Source organism: Phocoena phocoena, chromosome 17, assembly GCF_963924675.1.
Source record: "Phocoena phocoena chromosome 17, mPhoPho1.1, whole genome shotgun sequence".
Taxonomy (NCBI): domain Eukaryota; kingdom Metazoa; phylum Chordata; class Mammalia; order Artiodactyla; family Phocoenidae; genus Phocoena; species Phocoena phocoena.
In genome coordinates, this window is record NC_089235.1 from 31,477,544 (window position 1) to 31,501,114 (window position 23,571).

Sequence of the window (23,571 nt, forward strand, 5' to 3'; positions counted from 1 at the left end):
GTGATGGTCTCATAGAGGAGATTTAACGTAAATGGCTACCAGTAGACTCTGAACAAAATGATCAATACTCCTCTTAAAAAAAATGCTTTAACTGTCTAGTGAAATTATAAGGATCTCATAAAGATGTGCAAACCAAAGATAGAGTAGCTGCAGTACGCCTGGAAGTGGCTAAGCTCCCAAGCAAATCATCCCTATTAGTTCCTATTCATGATTTAAATTATGCTTTTTTATCTGTTCATAACATGCAGCACTTTTTAGCCTCACATTTCTAGGCATTTTAGCTTTTGCTGACATAAATGCATTCCCAAAATAGAATGTTACAACAATTTTCTGCTAGACATTTAAGCCCATTTGTGCATTTTATTTTAAGATATTTTTTTTGAAACTTCTAACTGTGAGAGGTCTGGGAAGGTGGTGTTAGAATGAATGAGAACTTGTTTTCTAAAGTGACACTGTAGACACTTGATCTACCGTTAAAAAAAAAAAAAATCACAGCTTCCTACCTTGAAAACAAACATCTCACGGCGAAGAATAGCTAGAGTGTTAAAGTTCCCATCACAGATGTTGGGTTTGGCTCCAGGATAGGAAGGTCTGCCAGTGGGAGGCCGGGGAGGTTTGGGCCGGTCATTCTTCCTTGGGTCAGCTGGAGGATTAGAGCGGTGTGGGGGCACTGTCGGTAGAGGTCTTGTTGGTGGAGGAATCTTGTCAGGTGGACCTTTTGAAAATATGAGGACAGCACTTGGCTCACTTAAAACTGGAATAGTGCTGGAAAATATGCTACATAGGACAATCACTTATCAGTGGAGGGTTCAGACTAAGCAAGCTAAGAGGTCTTTAAGATTGTATACTTCCTGAAAAAACAAACCATCTTACCCAACAAACCATTGCCAAGTCTATTGGAAACTGTCTTTATTGTGCTGAATTCTGGATCCAAGTAACTAGGCCTTCTTTGTTAATTTTTAATGATTTTTAAAATAGCTTCACCACAGCCCTTATTGGAAAGTATGTTTTCAAATCGTTTTTTGGAAGTAGGTGGTGTATTAATTATAAATTAATTAAAATGAATACTGGAACCATGCATGTAATCTCCACCAAAGTTAATCCTAGATTTTGATAGATGATTCTACGCAAATATTTCTAATACTGTTAATAGCTCATTGACAAATCAAAGTTTATTCTATCCCTATGTATCTAACTGTATTTTATCAACTTTTCCTGACTTTCATTATTTTCTTCTAATGAAATGTTTTCACAGATTGCTAGAAGAGTGTTTCATTTGAATACTGAATCTAAAACACCTATTAATTAAAACACCACTAATAAAATATTAATGTAAAGAAGTATTTCTAAAAAGAGGTTTCTAAATCAAGCCAAAGTTTATAGATGTAATTTGGTACAGATGTAAAGCATCATTTCTCAAGGGATTTATGTTTTTAAAAAGAAATACAGAGCTGTTCACACTTATTATTTAGATATGGAAAGAATACTCTTTTGCAGACCTTCAGTCTAGACTACTAATTCATGAGGTCATGAGAAAGAGCCTCCTTTCAGTTAACTACTTTGGCAGAATTTCTGATGACACACACATAGGCATTGGCTAGCTCATTCAACATATGAGCTATTTAGTTTTGAGTCCCAGACATTTCTCTTTTCTCAGTATACCCCAAATAAAGAGCAGCACAAAAGTTGACCTTTTTTTCCAAAACTAATGTTAACCTTGAGAGAATGGTCACCACTGAGACATTGAACTTGAAAAATTCATGAATGCAAAACAGATTAGTGAACTTAAACTATGATATTTAAAAATGCAAATGACATCTTCTGAGTACTGAATATTACAGACAGCACACATTTGTTTTTGTATTGTAAAATGAAAGCTTCACTTCATTAATTTAGTAAAGCATATTCTCTATATGTTAATAATACATGTCAAGTTCTTAACAATTTTGTGTGAAATAAATGTCTTTATAAAGGTCAATGGTCCTATTGAGGGAGTTAGGATTATAGTAAATATGTGTAATAGTGTTTCTTCCTTTTGTCTTACCTTGCATTCATTGACTGAACCCCATAAATTAAAATTATTTTACTCTACTAGAAATTTATTGTGAATTATGTGTTAGTAAACTTAGCCATTTGTTACCTTTTACCTCTTAGTCAATAATTACATGTTTTTGAGTTCATTTTGTTACATCCATCACACAAGAGTATTTTCAGCATTTTCCAAAGTGATTTGTCTAGCATCTATCAACCATCAAATATCATAAACTGAGAATCAATCTGTCAGCTTTCACCAAAGTCTCAGTATCTTATATGAAAGTCTCCTATGACTCATTGTTTTTACTGGTTATATTCATTTATTACATTTTTACCAGAATTTTAAATACTAAAGCTTAACTGACCTTTACTATACTTTCAGGTTTCAATTAAACTCAGTAAGTTTATCAGTGCCTAGACTTTCTAATTATCTGCATATTAAGATATCTGGGATTGTTGCCAACCAAACTTGATTGATAGAAGACTTTTATCAATAGACCAGATTTTTTTTTCAGTATTTATCTCTCTAATATAATTAGAGCATCTATCTCAACAAAGAAAACAGAGCAGAAATTCTGCACTTCACTATAGGGTTAACCAAATAGAATCAGTGGTAACCTACCATATATTTTCTGGATGCCCTGCAAATCATCATTAGGTAGTTTGAAGTTGTCAGTTTCCATGTACTGGTAAAATGGAGCCATGATGGCAGTGGGGTCATTGGAATGCTCCAGTCCTAGAGCATGTCCCAGTTCATGAACCGCTACAAGAAATAAGTCATTTCCTGTGCAAATGAGAAGAAAAGACACTATTATAACTAATATCCAAGTATAGAATTGACAAGGACAAATGGTGTTATCAAAATTTTACCCAAGAAAAATAAGGGGAACTTTCTATTTCAACTATCAGTGTGATTTTATCATTGGATTATCTATGGGCAAAATCCAATATGTGATTTTAAAAAGGGGGGTTGTTGGTGGGGAGGTGATGATAGTGAAGTCACAGAAATTTAGAAACTGAAAGAGAAGAATAAAGAATAAAAGTTGAAGAAAGAACATTAGCATCAGAAATTGGTACTACTGCTGTTGAAATATTCTTCCAATTAGAAAGCATGTAATATACTATATCTCACTTATGTAACCTTCATAGTGAACATAATTCTAAGAATTCAGCAAAAAATATAGGTTAGTTACAATCCCTCCTTTTACACAGATGAGTAAATTATTGCATAGAAGTGACAAATCTTGTCAAGAATAGCAAATCTTTGTATTTACAGAGCTGTGACAAGAACTTAGTTTATTATAACTCCTAGACAAAGGCTTCTCTTTCTTAGTAGCCTATAATAATGTAAAATAAAAGTCATAGGCTAGCAGTCATGAAAACTAGGAATCTAGTCTTAGCTCTGTAAATACAAATTCTAATCAATTCATACATAATCTGAACAAAACGTATTTATCTTAGAGGGTCTGTTTCTCACTGAAAAAAAAAAAAATCTCTTCCACTACTAGTAAATGTGCACAGTAAATCTATTTAGTGCAAACTCTCAGAGATACTTTGTCTGACTTTGTTCAGTCAAGCCCCTGCTAATGGCCTCTACATGTTGTCCACTCCTGGATCATCATAACTCAGCTCCTGAGGAAAAGAGCCAGTCCTCCATGTATCTTTGTAAATTCCAAAAATTTAGTCGAACCACATGAGCATCAATGAGTTGGGGCTGTTATTCTTCTGTGGTGACAGATACAAAGAGAAGAAAGAGCCTAAAATTAGAAATCATGATCACAAAATATCAAATATAAGAGATTATTATTACCTTAAGAATGCATTTAAAGGAATTAAAGAACATGACTTAAAGACAAAACAGGGAGTGAAATTATAGGGTGAATATAGGGAAAAATGTATAGTGGGAGAAAGGACAACTTCCGGTAACTGTCTTTGCTTAAATTTTTGTTATTTTTTTACTGCCTGCAAGATAGTTCCACATTGTTGGGAAATGCAGAACAAGTTTGTTTTTAGAGGAGGAATTATAATGATTTGAGGAAGTAAGGACAGAGAGTGGAATTTCACAATGTCAGACAGTGGAGAATAAAAAGGCACAGGAGTTCAGAGATACTGGAGAACAGGATTTTTTTTAAGATGACAATTTGAGTTAAAAAAACAAACAATGAAACATGCTATCAGGGATCATCTAGTGAGCATGTGCTAGTCACAGGCAGAGATAAAAAACAGAAGGAAGGAGGGAGTCATTTAATAAGAGATGTAGGAACTGTGAGACTGTTTGTGAGTATGTAAAATAGGGAAAAGACTTCAGGTTGTCTCTCATAGGATACTCAGAGGTGAGAGGAAGGTAGGGAGAAGATGAGTCACAGGCATTTTTATATGTCAGACATCTAACACCAACTCTGGAATGAACACCTCTGCGATTTCATATCAGAGACATCTTTGTTAAGATACAAATTTGATATAGATGAGACACTGCAACTGCAAATAAGGTGCAAAGTGGTAGGACACATATATGCTCAGCTTCTGGGCATACCCACACCCAGAAAATACATGTAAAGTTTGGCTGGAATATGCCATCAGTGGGCTGAAAGTGAAATAATTATTTTTATCAAAAACCAACCTAGGGCTTCCCTGGTGGTATGGTGGTTGAGAGTCCGCCTGCCCATGCAGGGGACACAGGTTCGTGCCCCGGTCCGGGAAGATCCCACATGCCGCGGAGCAGCAGGGCCTGTGAGCCATGGCCACTGAGCCTGCGCGTCCGGAGCCTGTGCTCCGCAACGGGAGAGGCCACGACAGTGAGAGGCCCGTGTACCGCAAAAACAAAACAAAATAAAAAAAAAAAAACAGACCTAATGACAAAACAACGATCCATCAAGCAACCAAAGGACCAACGAAAAACAAGGCAGTGGAACCAAGAGCAGAAAACTCAAGGGTTGGCATTCAAGGTTTCCAGGAAGCTCTGGTGACAGCTAAGCTCAGCAAGACCATAGCACTGGTTTGGAAAATACTTCTAGACTCTCCTGGCCTTCTTTTATCAAAACAGATACAACTTCTTTGTCAGAAAGTCCCAATGTGGCTTTACAGGGATTATGCCTTGTCTTTATTCTTCAAAAGGAAAAGAATCCAATCTTCATAACTTCCTCCTGTGTATCACGTCCCCTTCCCTAGGAAAAATGTATCCTGAACTTTGTTTGTAGATAAACATGTAGGAACTCATTCTCTCACTCTTGGTCAGATAAATATCGCCGTTAATTATCCATCAACATTTTGGACCTTGTTGAATTAACAAGCATCTCAAATCTCTCACAGGAAAATAGTGCTTTAGTCACTTTTTTTTTTTTTTTTTTTTGGCTAGTAAGAGAAATGAAAATAATAAAAAGTAAATCAAAATGATAACAGCAAAAGTCATTACATTTCATGTTCACTTCAGATCAGTCAAGTTTTTCTAAGCATCTTTTCCAAGGGTGGAGTGATTCCTCATCTAAGGAATAAAGTAAAGCTTTAGAAGAAAATTAATAGGCTCAGGACATGAACCTATGACCTACTGAGTTTGCCATAGCACTTTTAATCAGAAATACTGGCCAAAAGCTCTAAGTAATTACCATTCTTTAGATGATTGGCAATAATATAATTAAACCATACTTGCAGCTTCACAATAATTTAAAAGGGTAAGTTGTTAAATGAAGTACCACCCTGTGATTTGAACGCCACTTGGAACAAAAGTTGTTGGCACATGATGAGTTTTAGACAATTAGAATCCACCAGACCTCTTTCCTAATGGTGAAAATAATAACTGCTCCTGTAACTTATCATTAATTCACATGATTCAAGATTCTCAATTGTAATATGCCTTGATCTTATCATCATGCAGGCAATAAAGGAGAAATCAGCTTCCTGGTTCTTAATACAGAAATAGTACTTGCTTCTTTTGCAAGATTCTGAGTTTTGAGTTTGTTGCTTTCAATTGAATCTCTAATCTTCTTTCCTTTGTATACTCCAATATAATTTCAGGATACTGAACTGTATATTATGAAATATAATGCATTATTTATAATTTCCTTGTCATAATTATGTCTCTATATTTTATTCTAAGCTCGTTCACCCCTCCATGCATTTTCATATGCTGTCCCCTCTGCTGACAAAATACACTGAATATAAAAAATGACTATACAATATTTCATATGTAAAAATTGTTATACATGATTCTGACATCTATAATCCTGTAAACGTATTCAAACACTAGCACCATTGAATCTATCTCCGGTTTCTCCCTTACTTGTGGCTGTCCCAGTCCCTCCAGAGGCAATCACTAACCTGAGTTTGAATTTCTCAACTCCTTACTTATATTTAATCAAATATGTGTGTTTAAATAAATTATAGCTTTATAAATATAATATCATTCTGTATGTTATCTTCTGAAACTTGCTGAAACTCTGCATTTGTTTTTCTAATGTTTATCTTCTTGTTTACCTCTTTGTCAGTCTTACAAAATCTTATTAACGTTTTAAAACAAAACTCAGAAACACCTCTTCTGTGAATCCTTCTCCAACTCCCCAGGTAAATGTAGTTCCTCTGTCTCTGTGTATCCTTGGCTTTTCGTACATAACTTGATTGTAACACATATCATAATTGCCCTGACAGCTTCTGATGCATAGAAACTCTTAATTTTTACTTGTAGGTTAAATGATTGAGAACAAATTTGAGAAAATTCATAATTTCAAATACTTAAATACGTAAATTTAAAATACTTAAATCCATGTCTAGAAATAAAATTCAGAAATCATCATAAAATCTTTGATTAGTGGTAGTTACCTCAGTGCCTTCTAAATAGGATGGGCCTAAATAGGATAGGCCTCTTAAACCTCTGTCCTCTCACACTATCCACACATTGGTTTTGCTAGTTGAGAAGTTAAAGAAATATATGGGATCAGCCTCCAAGATGGCTCAAATAATTCCCACCTCCTGGTATTTCATTGTATCTGCTTGCTAGAGCAGGATACTACAGAAGTGAAGGTACCTGATTTCCAAAGTTAGGTCATAATATACATCATGACTTCCTTGTTGGTTATTTCTCTCTCTCTCATTACTCACTCTGGAGAATCCAGCTCCCATGTTGTAAAAATAGCCCTATATAGAGGGGAGAAGCACATGTGGAAACCTGAGGCCTCCTACCAACAGCTGTATGAGTGAGCTTAGAAGTAAATTCTCCAGCCCTTTCAAATAATTGCAGCTCCAGCCAATAATTTCACTGCACATTCATGATGTACCTTGAGTCAAAACCACCCAGCTAAGTGCTCCTGGATTCTTGACCCTCAGAACTGTGTGATAGTAAATGTTTGTTGTTTTAAGTTGTGGGGTGAATTTTTTATGCAGCAACAGATAAGTAATATGGGATGTTTTAGCACTCTAATTCCTCACCATTTGGTTAGGATTAGGAAACAGGAAAGAAAAGCTGAAAAAAGAAAAGAACTGAGTAGAAAAAGAAGCTACTCTGAAGCATCTGAGTATTTGTACAATAATCCTGAGATAAAAAATTGTATTAAATATTGTCCAGTCCAATTATCTCTACATAAACTGAAAGGTTTGGCAAAAATTCTAAGTCTGAGGGAAAGTCTGTGACTAAAAACTTCCAAAGATAAAAATATCAGCTATTTTCCTGTCTCATATGTTCTTTCAAATGTGTAAAACCTTGTACCTTGGTTGCACCTTTATTTCTATTCTCTTTGCACTTTATTGAAGAAAGTGTCTCTTTCTTGGTGAACAGTAAAACCTGTGGTCCCTGCTGGAGAGCCAGAAAAGTCTTGTAGACATGTGAAAAAAGAACAAGAATAAAATACTATGTCTTGAGCATTTATTATGAACCAGAATTATGTCACTGAATTTTTCATTGAAACTTCATGACCCATACTTTCTCACTCCCTTTCACTTGCTCAGTCAGGCTCTCCATACAAAGGAGAGTTGGGCTCTAAACCACATCCGGACTGCCCACCTCCACACGAGTTAGATCGCTGCTGTGTTCTGCAAGATAGAAGGGGATAGAAGCTGATCTTGGGTAAGATTTTCTTAAGTCTCTTATTTACACTTCTACTCTTTCATCAAGCCTCCAGTTCCTCAAGGGTCTAGTGCCCTTCTCTTGCCTTCTTCCTGCCCACTCTTCCTATCCTCAACACTTCACCTGATCCCCAAGGGCCTCAAGCTTCAGAATGATTCCTTGGCTCCTTCTCTAGATGCTTCCTCTCAATTGAGTCATAGCTTAACTATGAAAAAAGCTTATTATTTCAATAATTTATTAGTTGCTTACCATATACGAGCTAATATAATGCAATAAAGTTACAATTTTGAATAACATTTAAATGTGTTAGATAAATTTTATTGAGTTTTGTTTAATGACAAATCTAATTTTCTTTCACATATGCTCAAACTTTTAAATGATTTTTCTGTATATAGTACTGTTAATGATGTCCCAAGACTAGAATTAAAGGAAACAAAAAGTTCTTATAAAATGTTATAAAAGCAACACGAAGAATATCAGTTAATATTCACATGTACTGGGCTTCCCTGGTGACGCAGTGGTTGAGAGTCTGCCTGCCGATGCAGTGGACACGGTTCGTGCCCCGGTCCGGGAAGATCCCACATGCCGCGGAGCAGCTGGGCCCGTGAGCCATGGCCGCTGAGCCTGCGCGTCTGGAGCCTGTGCTCCGCAACGGGAGAGACCACAACAGTGAGAGGCCCGCGTACCGCAAAAAAAAAAAAAAAAAAAAAAAATTCACATGTACTATGTCTTACCACATTAGTTAAATTTTGTTTTTATCACCATTTTACAGATCAGGAAATGAAGACTTTTATAGGTTGTGTGATTTGGCCAAAGTTACCTAGTAACCAGTGGAACTGATTTAAGCCCAGTTACAGTCTAGGCCCACAATCAAAAAAATGTGTGCTGAGGAAGTGGATTTCTCTACTTTGTCCTCAGCCCTAAATATCTGCTCAAGGCTTCAGAGTCTGCATCCAGGAGACAAGGGCCACCCTATCAAGCCACCTGTTTGAAGTTCACAGCTGCTGCACAGTTGCTGCATAAGAGCTCTTTCTAAAAATTTGTAACAATAGTTTCTATTTTTTTTCTCCACTAAATAAATGCTGAACTTAATATTTTAAAACATACTTCCTCAGTACAATTCTGGCTGCTCAAAAAATTTTAATCATTTTCATTGCTTCTAATTTTCAAGTCTTAAAGCCTTGCAACAAAGAAAATATTTTCAAAAGAAAAGGAAATACTACTGCTACAATTAGGATAAAGGTTCAACACAAGGACTTCCATTTTCAAATTATATTTCAAAACATTTCTTCAGCAACTGAGGAGGGTTTCTGGGATTGTTACAGAGTTTGCCTGTTTGGATGCAGTTAGGTTTTGAGCATGCCACTAGTCTACAATAATAAGGCATAATTAAACACCAGACCATTAAAATATAAGGAAAACAAATAGCCATCTAATAGGTCCTCCAAAAATCAGTAAATGTATTTTCAAAGATATGCTACCACCAAACATTTATAGCTTTAAATTTAGTAAGGACTTTAGAGTAAATCAATATAATTAAAATAACTTTGGTCTATTTTAGCCAGGTAAATTGGAACCCTAGGAAAATAGTGGGATAATCAAGGCCAAGATAAATGTTTTATTCATTTAGGCTATAGTTTGGATATGAAGTCTGTTGTTTTTTAGTAAATTAGGCATGTCTTCACGACATTCAAAATAGTCCCTCTAAAAAAATAAATCAAGATTGGATGTGGGTAACTGCAACAGGATATTAACAAGAGTGTTTTTCCTTCTCTTGTTGAGCCTAATTAGGAATCTAAGAACATTCTCATGTATGTCCCATGTCATTTATTCATGTGTGGTTTATATGTGCTATACTTTCCCCCTGGACAGCTCAATTTAATGGTCAAGATGATTCTGGAGGTTTACATTCCTCTCTGTGTAGCCAGTGCAAAAGAGGTCAATTTTAGTGACTACCTAAACAAAAGTAATTGTATAATACATGCAAATCCACTTTTCAGCAACTGATTTTAATTATATGCCCTTTTACTCTATGTGAACTGTAAGTACTATTTATTCAGTCATAATTCTAAGTATGCCTAGTATAACAATTCTGGCATTAAGTGCTACAATTTTCCAGATCAGCAGCAACTATGTGACATATATTTTTGAATAATTACTAATCATCCACTATGTGCAAGGAACTATTTATAGACTCATTGATAAACAATTTATCCTATCATGTAATTGATTTTTCTACTGTGCGCCAGACAATATGAAGTACCAGAGTCTCAAAAGATAAATCTCCTAAGTCCGTTGTTCTTAATTAAGGAACTGAGAGTTTAGCTCAATGATTCCGAGCTTTTGGGGGCTCACAAGCTCCTCAGAGAATCTGAGAAACTACGGAATTTCTCCCAAGAAAAATGAAGGCATTAGCACAATATTGCATGTGATTTTGAAGTTAGTTTTACTCCACTTAAGTCCTTTAAGACAGATCAGATTTAAAACCCTTACTCAGCTATTGTCTGTAAAAGATTAGTCAGTTATAAATCTCTCTGTGATTCAGTTTCTTTATTTGTAAAGTAGGTCTAAAATAACCTACTTATAGGGCTGTTGGTGGATTCAATAATGTAGTGTATATAAAATATTTTGTGAAGTACCTAAACATAGGTTACTGCTTAAAGACTGGTAGTTAACAGCTACTATGTTACTACTACTATTATTACTCCTATTCTGACTACTGCTATTACTACTACTGCTGCTGTTGCTGCTGCTGCTGCTATTATTATTATTACTCCTATTCCTATTATTAGTAGACTTTACAAAGTTTTGTGTTAAAAGTTCCCCATTTTACATGACAAGAAATTGAAATTTCAGTACATTGGATTACCCAGGGCCAGAAATCTGTTAAGTATCAGAACTGGAATTTAAATATCAGTTTTGACTTTACCAAAACTAGTGCACTAACTGGTTAAACACGGTCTTGAATCAAAAATCTATGAGTGACAATGTTGAAAAGTATGCTAAGATCAAGTTTTGAAGAGTTCTGAATGCTAGGTTTAAGAGTTAGATCATTATGTAGGAGACAACAAATACCATGAAAAATTAATATAAAGATGATATTGCTGTAGGGTAATTTGGCATCAGTGTGCAGGTATGATTGCAGTGGGAAATGACTGAAGGCAAAGGCAGCAGTTAGAAGACTGATTTAATAGCCAGAATTATTAGCTGATGAGGACCTAAACTAAGGCAGTGATGAAGGGAACAGAAAACTAGAAAGGAAAATAATTGAGTGATAGAATGATTGAAATAATTTCTTGAGTTATGCTATTTCCCATCATTAAGTTAAAGTTGATCATAATCCCTTAAACACCAAAATCCACATTAAAAATTGCTTCATATTTTACTATCATTACTGCTAAAGATAGAAAAATTAAACCTAGATTTAAATTTTCAAAGTATACCATTTAGTATACTAAATGGTTATGATCTTAAAAGTTATCAATTTAAGATCCTTTTATAAATATTTCACATTATTTTCACATAGCATCTAAAATTGACTATGCTGTAATTTTTGAGCTCAACTAGATAATGAATAATTAGCAAGAAATGGTAAAACAAAGTTGTAAAATGTTTCATTCACTTGCTTTTACCAGTATATCTAGATTGTGATTCCTACGTGTTTGACTATATCTGTTTCTTCACTGACATAAGCTTATCCTACAGCAGAAGTGCTTGAAAGGTTTACTGTAACAGCATTGATATGTTACTTCTAATAAACAGGGCTGGGTCACAACAAGGAGATAGGTTGGGCCTTTTTGAGTAAAAGCATTGGGCTTACTATGATGCAAAGAGGCAGAATTAGAACAAGCAAGCCCTCTGTAAATAGCATACACAGCTGCAAGCTCAAGGTCAGTTTGTGCACGCAGCATGCCTCTGCTCCTATCAGCCTATCTACCAAAATGTTCATAATGCTGGAATCCAATCCATACTTTCATATGAGAAGAATAATTTGCAAAATAATTAATACATTTTGTTCATAAAATTCCTGCTTTTTTAGCCTACATGTTTGGACACCAGAAATTTTTGTTTTTATTTTACTTTGGAGAACTTCCCCTAACACTTATTAAGCCAATCATAAGTATGTACAGAATCCTCAGGAAAATGTTGGGAAAGTAATTTTAGGATGGGGAAAGAAGAAGCCTAAGGAGTTAGGACGGAGGTGGGACTTATTTGGACACCTGGATAAACTCAGGCATTTAGCTGGTTTATTTTTACCTCCTAAATGAAAATGAAAATTATAGAACAGTAAGCTTAAAATTACCAGCTCTTGAGGTCCATAATACAGTCCCTCACAGAAAGAGCATATAAACTGCAATGTGAGGGATGTAGCAAGGAGGAATTAACAGGAAAGCAAGTGAAAGGTTATAACAGAAAGACCTGAATAGATTTAGTCGTGTACTGAGTCACCTGAGTGGGTATATATGGCCCTAGGAGTAAACCCATACAATGTGTTTCTTTGCACTGGATATTGTTTACATGGGCAGAAACGACTGACGCATATTCCCGTACAACTGCATGTTTTCTGAAGATGGGAACATATTAAAGAATTAGAGAATTTAAAAGTTGGGAGGGTAAAAGTTTAGTTATTTTCTGAATTTTGCTTTTCCTAGTTCACTGCCACCTGATAATTCATTTTTGATGATGTTATGAACCTAATTGTTTAGGTCTACATAGTTTCTGTTTTCAGGGGGAAAAAAAGAAAAGCAAACAAACAAAAACAATTCTCTATACCCAAGTGTTTGTATACAGATTTATTAACAAATTATAAGCAAATTTGCTTTTATAAAACATTAATAAATAAATCAAACAACCATGACTATAGTAAAGAAGCCATAATATATTAATGATTCATTCAGAACTCCTGATGTTTTTCCTTTTTTCCCTAACAGAAGCATTTTCCCAGAAGAACCTATTTTGGCTCAACAAGGGGAGACAAAGGTGATTAATAATTATAATTATTAATATAACTTAATAATTATAATCAATTTATATTGATATATTATAATTAATATTAATTTTGTAATTATTAATATAAATTATTAACATTATTTTTAAAGGTGTTCCTTTTTTGTTTTTCTCTAAAGCAATCCTCCTTTTTACACTCCCTAGACTGCCTTATTTTTTTTTTTAGTAAAAGCCAACCAAATGTGAAAAATATAGAAACAATGATAAGCTTAACACCTTAACATAATCATGTATTTTTACAGCAAGCTTCCTATTATATACATATTTATTTATTTATTTATTTATAACTAGTTACAGCTATTGATACCAATGGTGAAAGGCAAATGTGTTTGACTTCCTTCAATGTTCATTTTAGAACAGTGATCTGAATTCATATTTGTGTTCTAAGAGTGATAAGATAAATGTATAATTTTATTTGAGCAATTAATTATCATTCATATGTGAAGAAAAAATTAAATGCAGAATCACAAATTTGATACTTATTTGTGTAGCCAACAGTAGTGAGGATTAAGTGAACTAGTTCTTCAAAAATATTTTAGTAAAGTAGTGAACTTAAAATATATACATTTATATGGCACATATGAAGAAACTCAGAAGATTCATGCTTGGCCTGTTGTTCATAGAAAGTTTTGAAAAATGTTTCTGAAGCTTGCAAAAGGATGTGATGTCACCTAAGTGTCTTCCTTATCTAATTTCTTCAAGTTTGATTTTAAAGTGATGAAACCAAAATAGAAGATGAAAATGAAAGCAAAAATAAAAAAGACATTTCTTTTATTTTAATTACTTCAGCAGAGGTGTAGCAGAATAGCTTGTCTCGATTTTATTTAGCAAACAAATATTTGAAAGCCTGGGGTTTTAACTTAGGAATTGGCAGAATATTCTATTGGCAATGTGCTTATGAATTTCAAATGTTCTGGAAAATATTTTCTTTCTAGGATACATTAGTTGGAAGGAAACCATAACCTAAATGTCTTGACAAATTTGTGTGTGTGTCTGTATGTTTTGTAAGTAAAGCAATAAATACGGCACCTATGTTTCATGATTTTACAGACCCTATGAAAATAAATTCCTATAATAACTTCAGTGTAGCCTTGGAAATTTCTTCAGCAGACAGGAAGACTTAAAAATGTATTACAAATATTGACTGAAAAAAGGCAAGGCATGCAAACTCTTGATTTTGAGATTTCTTTCGCTACTAATTACCTTTTAATTGCAAAAGGCCTAATTAACTGGAAAGTAGTTTCCTCATTTACTAAAAGGGAATGAAAATTTATATCCACAGAGTACCCACAATGGTCCAGAATGTTAATTCTTACAACAACCCCTTCAGGTAGGTATAATTACCCTCAAATCACAGCTGAAGATAGGAAGATTTGGAGTAAACGACTTAAAAGCTGATTAAGTGGCACAGGCAAGTTTGTACTTAGTTCTGTTTGAACCCAAAGTCTTTTGCCTGTTCTGAATATGACTTTCAATTGATTTATTATCACAAACACACACACACAAAACCTGCCTTGAATAAACGTCATCACCTAAACCAACATAAAAGACATTTATGTAACCTTATGACACAAATGAAAAAGAGAAACAATGCTGACACCAAAAGGAATATAATTTCCTTTAATGTTTGCTCATGAACTGTTAGTTTCCATACACACGGTAAGAATTTATCATCCACTGCCTGCTTAATCAGTAACAGATGCCATCCATAAGAGGTACAAAAGTCTCTGAGGAACTTAACTATACTCCACTAGAGAACACCTACCATCCTGTGCTGTGTGAAGGGGTGTGTTGATAAAACATCACTATCACCACATTACTCCATTGCTCAAAATTCTAAAATGATGTCTAAGTAACTACAGTTCAAATAACCCATTATAAACTAACCCCCATAATCTGGTTCAACATTTCTTATCCAGTCCATCTACCACTGTTCATCAATACATAGCTTAACTTTTAAGAGTCCCCCAATAAACTATATTAATTTTTACCTCTCTCAGTTTCTTCATGCTAATACCCTATGTATAAATCCTATAAATCATTTACTCCTCTTTTCACATTGTTTAAAGTTTTAGTATCTGCTCTATTGTGATCACACCACCTTAGGCAGTCAATGTTAAGAAATGAGAATTGAACTGTATATTAATGATTCTATTTATTCCATCACTAATGCTGTTTCATTAGTTATCCTAACAAAGTAATATTTACCAAAAGCTATTTTTAGCTGTGTAGAAGCAGATTTTGTATATTCCACTAAATTATTAATATATCCTTAGTAAAAAAATAGAAGTAGAAAATTAAAGATTCTGTGTGTAAGTTTTTATACTTGAAAAGTCTTGGGAAAAATCCTTAAAATATGATTTTTCAGTCACTCTTTGTAAATAACTTCAATAATGATAATATTGTTCTAGTTTTTCATTGCTATATAACAAATGAGCAGTTTAAAACAAAAGACATTTATTATCTCACAAACCCTGTGGCTCAGGAAACTGAGAGTGGTTTAACTGGGTTGTTCTGGCTCAAAATCTCTCATGACGGTTGTAAAAGGAAAGCTGTTGTCTGGGTTGTCAAAAGTCATGACTAGGGGCAGTTCTGTAGGCCATGGCTTCTGTTAGCTCTTGGATAGACATGCTGCTCTCATCGCATGGGCTTTCCATATGTTGCTTAAGTATCCCCGTGATATGTTGTCTGACTTACTCCACAGTGACTGTAAGAGAGAGACAGAAGGACTGTCTGAGATGGAACCTGCAGTCATTTACAACATAATCTTGGAAGTGATTTACCATAATTTCTTCCATATTCGATTCATTAAATGTGAGTCACATTGTGCAGGTCACATATATGAACAGAGGGAGGGTATTACACAAGAGTACAATTACCAAAAAGTGAATCATTTGAAGCCACTTGGAGTCTGGGTCCTCCAACATTAATAATAATAGTGAATGCTACCATTTTGGAGTAACTTCTAGGTTTCAGACATTGTAATAGGTATTTGCATTCATTATAATAATTACGCAAGGGAAATTCTTCCATCTATGTTTTCTTTATGAGGAAACTGCATAGCTAGTATTGTTAAATAAATAGCAAGGAATATTACTGGTAATTGGCAGAATCAGGATTCAAATTCAGGTTGATTTGTCTTCAAGGTCAGCAATTTTTCTCCCTTTCAATACTTTGCCTTCTTTATTTTCTACAGTATCAATGATAAATAATCTAGATTATGATGAATTTTATTCCACACAATGTTTTAGGAATTCATGCTGCTTTAGCTTAGAGGAAATAAGAATCTTATCAAATTACCCTGCTGTTAACTTTAATAAATTCATTTTAGGCAAAAATTACAAACTTCAAAATCTGCTACTTTTCAACATGACTCAAATAGATACAGAAATATTATAGAACAGATCCAACTTGCTAAATTCTGATATGAAATATTTGTGCTCAGAACTGCTCTCCCAAGAATTTTGCAGAAATATAAGAGCTTCTTCATCTTTAGCTGCATACTGGGAGTTTGCATGAGCCTCCTCAGTCACTGTTCTTCCACACTGGCTGGAGAACAAGGAATAAGTGATAAAAAGGAACCAGTGGAGGCTAAAATGAACTTTACTGAATGAGTTATGATATTTGTTGATTAATGAAGAATACACTTTCCATTTAATTCTGCTAAAGTAGTTCCATGTCCACATGTTATAATAATGAGTAATCTAGAGTCTTCCCTTTGTATCTTTGGCAAGGAGATTATGTAGATATATTTTCAGATTAGTAACTCAAGTTTCGGTAACCAAATTTTTGGACAAACAAAATTAGAGCTGAAAATACAATGCAGAATTAAATGCAACACTTGTAACTTGCATTAACAATGTGACAAATATCATTACAAAAGTTAATATAAAAATGTCAGTATGTTTTTCTCTATTCATCATAGTTCCTATCATGTTAACCATCATATCATCATCTATTATGTTAATTATATTCACTTTTTGTCATTTTGTATCCTTCTGGCCTCCATCTTGTGATATCTTCAGGTCAACTATGTAAAAAATAAAGGGAGAGAAGTGGATTGTAATTCATCATCGCCATGAAGATCATTAAGCACAGTTGTCTGTTACATAGAAAATGGAAAGCAAAAAAAAGGAAAGATAAATCAGAGCCTCTTTTAGGATCAAAGGCTTGAAAAAGCAAGACACTACCAAATAGAAATGTAAAACACCTGTGGAAAATGTAGATAAAAATATATAATTTTAAATTATTTTATAACATATGCTTCTTACTCAGCTAATTAGAAATTTCCAACAATATGTTACCAATTCTAAAAAAAAATGCTAACCATATGCAATTGCTTTCAAAACTCCAGTCTCCTTTGGCCGCTAAGCTATTAAAGACACATAGCACCTAGATTAGTAAAAGCACCTTTCTTCACACTAATACAAAGAGCTTTGGTTTTTATTCTTTATATTTGAATATTCAATATCCAAACTTCAAACTTAAAGCTATTCGCATTTCTCTAAATTACACATCTAGAACAGATCTTCCCAAAAAACTTTATTTTTACCCAGAGAAGTACCTATGTTTTCCACCCATCTCATTTTCTGTTTCTAAGACAATTTCCTTTTCGGGATAAAGTGGGTCCATCTACTATCTTAATTTGATAGCAGTCACCTGTTTTATGGTCTTTGCTATTGATCGTTGTCAGATTTTTGAAAATCTAAATAATTTAAATCTACATATTTTTTCGAGTTTCTTAAGTATCTTCTCAACACATCCCAATTAATTAGTAGGGATTACCCTTCCTGGAAACAATATTGTTGTTCCCCTAATAATTTATTTAATACAATTGTATTTTGTACCCACACTTTATTATTTGCAGCTTTTATTAATTTCTACCAAATTGCTTGGCTATATATGTGACCTGCTAGTCTATTTTTCTGCCCACCCTATTAAACACCTGGATCTGATGCCACTGATACATGTAGGCTTATGTGATGACTTGTCCTGAAATATCAATCTGTTCATTTATGGAAAATTATATGAATAGAATTTTCCCCAACAAGGTTTTCCATCATAAAAAGATAACAATATAACTACTTATGATTTTTCCATAATAAATTCACTACTTATCTCACAATTATTCCACTGATTCTTTATGCATTATCTTCCTTTCAACAATTGTAAAGCTTTTATATTTATCTTTTAGTACCTTACAAGTGCCTAATCAAAGTTTATTTCAGCCAAACTTAATTCCTTTACATGCATTTATTCATCAAGCAAACAGTTATTGACTGTCAGATCAAGTGCACAGACCTTACTCTCAACTAGTTTAGCCTGATAGGGGAGACTGATAAATAAACAGAAAAATACAAACAGCTAAAATCACAGAGACATAAATTCATTCAATGACCATATGCTTAACATCTAAAACATTGCCAGTATAGTGGATTCAGAGACCAATAAGCTAAAGTCCCAGTCTCAGTCTATGATTGTCAGATGGATGTTTAAACAAGGACAAGGAAGTTTTGTGAGTGTTCCAGGTGCTAAAATTAAAGTATGTATAGGCTATTGAAATCTAAGATGAGAAAATGAACAGTTCCATTATAATTTTGTTGTAAGACTGAGTCTTGAAGTTTGAAACTGGAGTTTGGGCAACAAGTTGTGTTCTAATCAAAATACATATAGGAGAAACAATGAGAATCTGAAACAAGCCAGCAGTGGCATGGATGGCAAGGGTAATATCGCCTAACAGAGTTTAAATAACAGAATCAATGTGACCAAGTTAATGTGGAGAGTAGTTGACATAAAGGGCAAAGAAACAAACAAACACAGACAAAAAAAATTCAGGATGACACCAAGTTTCTGCTTTAGATGACTAGATGGGTGCTGATACATTAACAAAGGTATAGAATATAAAAACTGCAGCAGATCTGAGGATATAATAAGGTAACTTTTAAATATATTCATTTGAGATTCCTATGGTGCAGTGAAATTTGGGTTTGGAGTTCACAAGAAAACGTGACTTAATATTATACTTCTCCAAGTCTTTATTATATACGTAGTTTAATCCATGGTACTGAATAAAGAGAAAGACAAAGGGTATAGAAAGAAAAAACACTAAAACAAAATAAAATCCATCGTTAATATTTAGAGGGTAGAAGAGAAGGAAATCATGAAGAAGAGTGACTTAGAGTAGTTCAAACAGAAGAACATAGAGTAAGTAGCCAATAGGAAGTTTAAAAGAGCTGAAAGTTTTACGAGAACATAGATTAAATACAAGTAGTTACCAAGAGAGGAATGAGCTAAAAAGGTTAATGGATTTGGCAACTAAGAAGTGATAATGATTTCTGAGAGATTGAAGGTGGATTTAAATGGGAAAAGTGAAGGAGAAGTAAAGCAGTCTAGATATTATGCACTCTAGAATGTTGGCTGTAAAGTAGAGATCACTGCCATATTTTGTGGGTTCCCATGTCTTCCTCAGTTCAGTTACATTAAGTTTTTCAGAGTAAACTTTTTCAGTAATTTCAGTAACTGAAATTTTTTCAGTAAAATATACATATTACAAAATTGCACATGTCCTAATTGTACAGCTTAATTGATCTTCACAAATTGATAATCCATGTAATCAATGTTTAGATCAAGAAATAGAACGTTACTAGCAATCTATCCCCTTGTGATTCCTTCCTGGTCACTACATCTCCAAACTAACTGTTATAAGATTCTTACAACCAAAGATTAGTTTGGAACTCTACATTAAAGAAACAAAATTGTATAAATCTATTCTGTGAAAGGCTTTTTATAGGTAAGCATACAGTGAGATTCTTCCATGGTTTTGCACATTGTTCATTCTCAATACTATAAAATATTCTGTTGAATACATAACACCATATATTATCTATCATGTTGTTGATAAATATTGAAGTTGTTCCAGATTGAGGTTCTTAAAAATAGTGTTGCTTTGAATATTATACTACAAGTCTTTTTTGTACACAGCACACCATACATGTACACACACATACCATGAAATGCCCATTCACTGGGCATACATACCTTCAGCTCAAATACTGAAAAATAGTTTTCCAAAATGTAAGCAGCGATTTTTCACTACCTTCAGTACTGTATGGGGCTCTGATTGTTTCACAGTCTCATGAACAATTGCTAGAGTCAATCTTTCTATTAGCTCTTCTGCAGGATGAGTGCTATATCATTGTGTTCTTAATTTATACTTCCCAGAAGACTAATGATGTAGAACAATTTTCACATGCTTATTCACATATTCTTTTTTGTGAATTGCTCCTTCATGTATTTTCCTATTTTTATATTAGCTTACCTATTTTTGATTTGTTGACGTTCTTTATGTACATCAAGGGCTGTGAAGGATCTGAGATTTTGTCCTATTTGAGAAGTAAGAAGCTAGCCTGACACCATTTCAGGCTGAAAGAAGACAAAAGACGCCTGAGTCAGAGACAGAGGATCTTTTTACTCATGGTAAATCAAGCATCATAAACATCAGTACATTTTTATTAGTTTCCCATTACCCCAAGTTCTATGGGGGTGATTTTGGCCCATTCAGTGTGATGTATTAAAGAGGAAGAAATCTGAGATTAGAGTCCAAAATCTTTTATAATGGGCACTAAGTATGCCTGCCCTTTATTCTAGAGAAAGATATGCTTATTATACTGGGCAGTAAGCATGACTGCTCTTTGCTCCAGAGTGGTGCACTATCTGTATCTTTCAAGGCTGTCTGCTATACAGTTTGGAAAGATAGCTCAGAAAAAATTGTAGTTACTACCTCATATGTAAGATGTACAGAAATGCAAGAAATCTATGAAGAATTTTATTCTAACAATATATTCTGAATATAGGAATTACAAATATCTACTCCAAATAAACACCTTGTCTTTTCATACTCTTAATGGTGTTTTCTCTTAAATGAACAAATGTTCTTAATTATAATGAAGTCTAACTTATGGTCAATGCTTTTTAAATGTGTCTTGCATACAATATTTTCTGGACACAGTTAAGAAGATATTTTCCTATGTTTCATTTTGGAAACTATATGGTTTTACCTTTCACATTAAAGTATATAGTGTAAGGTTAGCTGTCAATGTTCATCTTTTTCTATCCATATGGATATCCAGTCAGATTAGAACTATTGATCATAAAGGCCACTTTTCCCTACTATATTGCTATATAATGACTGTCATTAAACAGTGGACTATACATGAATTTATTTCTGGATTTTAGACTGTTTCACTAATATTTTTTTCTTATTTCTGATGCTATATATCACTCTGATTTTTATGCTAGCTTTATTAACACTCTTGATATCTGGTAGTATAAGTCCTCCATTGAGGCTTTTCCTTCTTTAAGGTTATCCTTAGACTTGTGCATATCCATCTGTCTGAAATCATTTAGGACTTATTCTAGTGTGGATCTGCTTTATTTTGGATTTTATTTGTCTGGAAATCAGAGTTTTAGGTCAGTCATTATTTTCTTTAAACATGTCAAAGAGGTCATCCTATTGTATTTGACTCATATTAATGTTGAGAAGTGAGATGTCATGGCTACTGTTTCTCTCTTAAGTAAATTTGACTCTTCCTCCCTTTCTTCACCACTTATCACTGTTTTAAGATTTTCTCCTTAGATTTTAACAGTTTTACTATGATGTATCTCTTTTTTTTAAACATCTTTATTGGAGTATAATTGCTTTACAATGGTTTGTTAGTTTCTGCTGTATAACAAAGTAAATCAGCTATACATATACATATATGCCCATACCTCCTCCCTCTTGCCTCTCCCTCCCACTCTCCCTATGCCACCCCTCTGGGTGGTCACAAAGCACCAATCTGATCTCCCTGTGCTATGTGGCTGCTTCCCACGAGCTATCTATTTTACATTTGGTAGGGTATATATGTCCATACCACTCTCTCACTTTGTCCTAGCTTACCCTTCCCCCTCCCCAGGTCCTAAAGTCCATTCTCTATGTCTGCATCTTTATTCCTGTCCTGCCCCTAGGTTCAACAGAACCATTTTTGTTTTTTAGATTCCATATCTATGTGTTAGCATATGGCCTTTGTTTTTCTCTTTCTAACTTACTTCACTCTGTATGACAGTCTCTAAGTCCAGCCACCTGACTACAAATAACTCAATTTCATTTCTTTTTATACCTGACTAATATTCCATTGTATATATGTGCCACATCTTCTTTATCCATTCATCTATCGATGGACACTTAGGTTGCTTCCATATCCTAGCTACTGTAAACAGTGCTGCATTGAATATTGTGGTACATGACTCTTTATGAATGATGGTTTTCTCAGGGTATATGCCCAGTACTGGGATTGCTGGGTCTATTTTTAGTTTTTTAAGTAACCTCCATACTGTTCTCTATAGGGGCTGTATCAATTTACATTCCCAACAACAGTGTAAGAGGGTTCCTTTTTCTCCACACCCTCTCCAACATTTATTGTTTCTAGATTTTTTGATGATGGTCATTCTGATTAGTGTGAGGTGATACCTCACTGTAGTTTTGATTTGCATTTCTCTAATGATTAGTGGTGTTGAGCATCCTTTCATGTGTTTGTTGGCAATCTGTATATCTTCTTTGAAGAAATGTCTGTTTAGGTTTTCTGCCCATTTTTGGGTTGGGTTGTTTGTTTTTTTGATATTGAACTGCATAAGCTGCTTGTAAATATTGGAGATTAATCCTTTGTCAGTTGCTTCATTTGCCAATATTTTCTTCAATTCTGAGGGTTGTCTTTTCATCTTGTTTATGGTTAACTTTGCTGTGCAAAAGCTTTTAAGTTTCATTAGGTCCTATTTGTTTATTTTTATTTAGATTTCCATTTCTCTGGGAGGTGGGTCAAAAAGGATCTTGCTGTGATTTATGTCATAGACTGTTCTGCCTATGATTTCCTCTAAGTTTTACAGTGTCTGGCCTTACATTTAGGTCTGTAATCCATTTTGAGTTTATTTTTGTGTATGGTGTTAACGAGTGCTCTAATTTCATTCTATCACATGTAGCTGTCTGGTTTTCCCAGCACCACTTATTGAACAGGCTATCTTTTCTCTATTGTATATTCTTGCCTCCTTTATTAAAAATAAGGTGACCATATGTGTGTGGGTATATCTCTGGGATTTCTATCCTGTTCCATTTATTTGCATTTCTCTTTTTGTATCCATACCATACTGTCTTGATTACAGGAGCTTTGTAGTATTTTCTGAAGTCAGGGAGCCTGATTCCTCCAGTTCCGTTTGTCTTTCTCAAGATTGCTTTGACTATTCGGGGTCTTTTGTGTTTCCATAAAAATTGTGAAATTTTTTGTTCTAGTTCTGTGAAAACTGCCAGTGGTAGTTTCATAGGGAGTGCACTGAATCTGTAGATTGCTTTGGGTAGTAGAGTCATTTACAAAATGTTGATTCTTCCAATCCAAGAGCATGATATATCTCTCCAACTGTTTGTATCATCTTTAATTTCTTTCATCAGT

At 34.1% G+C, this 23,571-nt stretch overlaps 1 protein-coding gene across 1 annotated transcript in view; it reads right to left on the reverse strand.

The window, feature by feature from the left end:
* MMP16 (matrix metallopeptidase 16) overlaps positions 1-23,571 on the reverse strand; it is a 343,904-nt gene that overhangs the window by 110,627 nt on the left and 209,706 nt on the right. Inside the window, exons 5-6 of the mRNA XM_065895033.1 lie at positions 2,657-2,818; positions 504-715 (exon numbers count right to left, since the gene is read on the reverse strand). Of these exons, the coding sequence (XP_065751105.1) occupies positions 504-715; positions 2,657-2,818 (374 nt within the window). The remainder of the gene's footprint in view (positions 1-503; positions 716-2,656; positions 2,819-23,571) is intronic.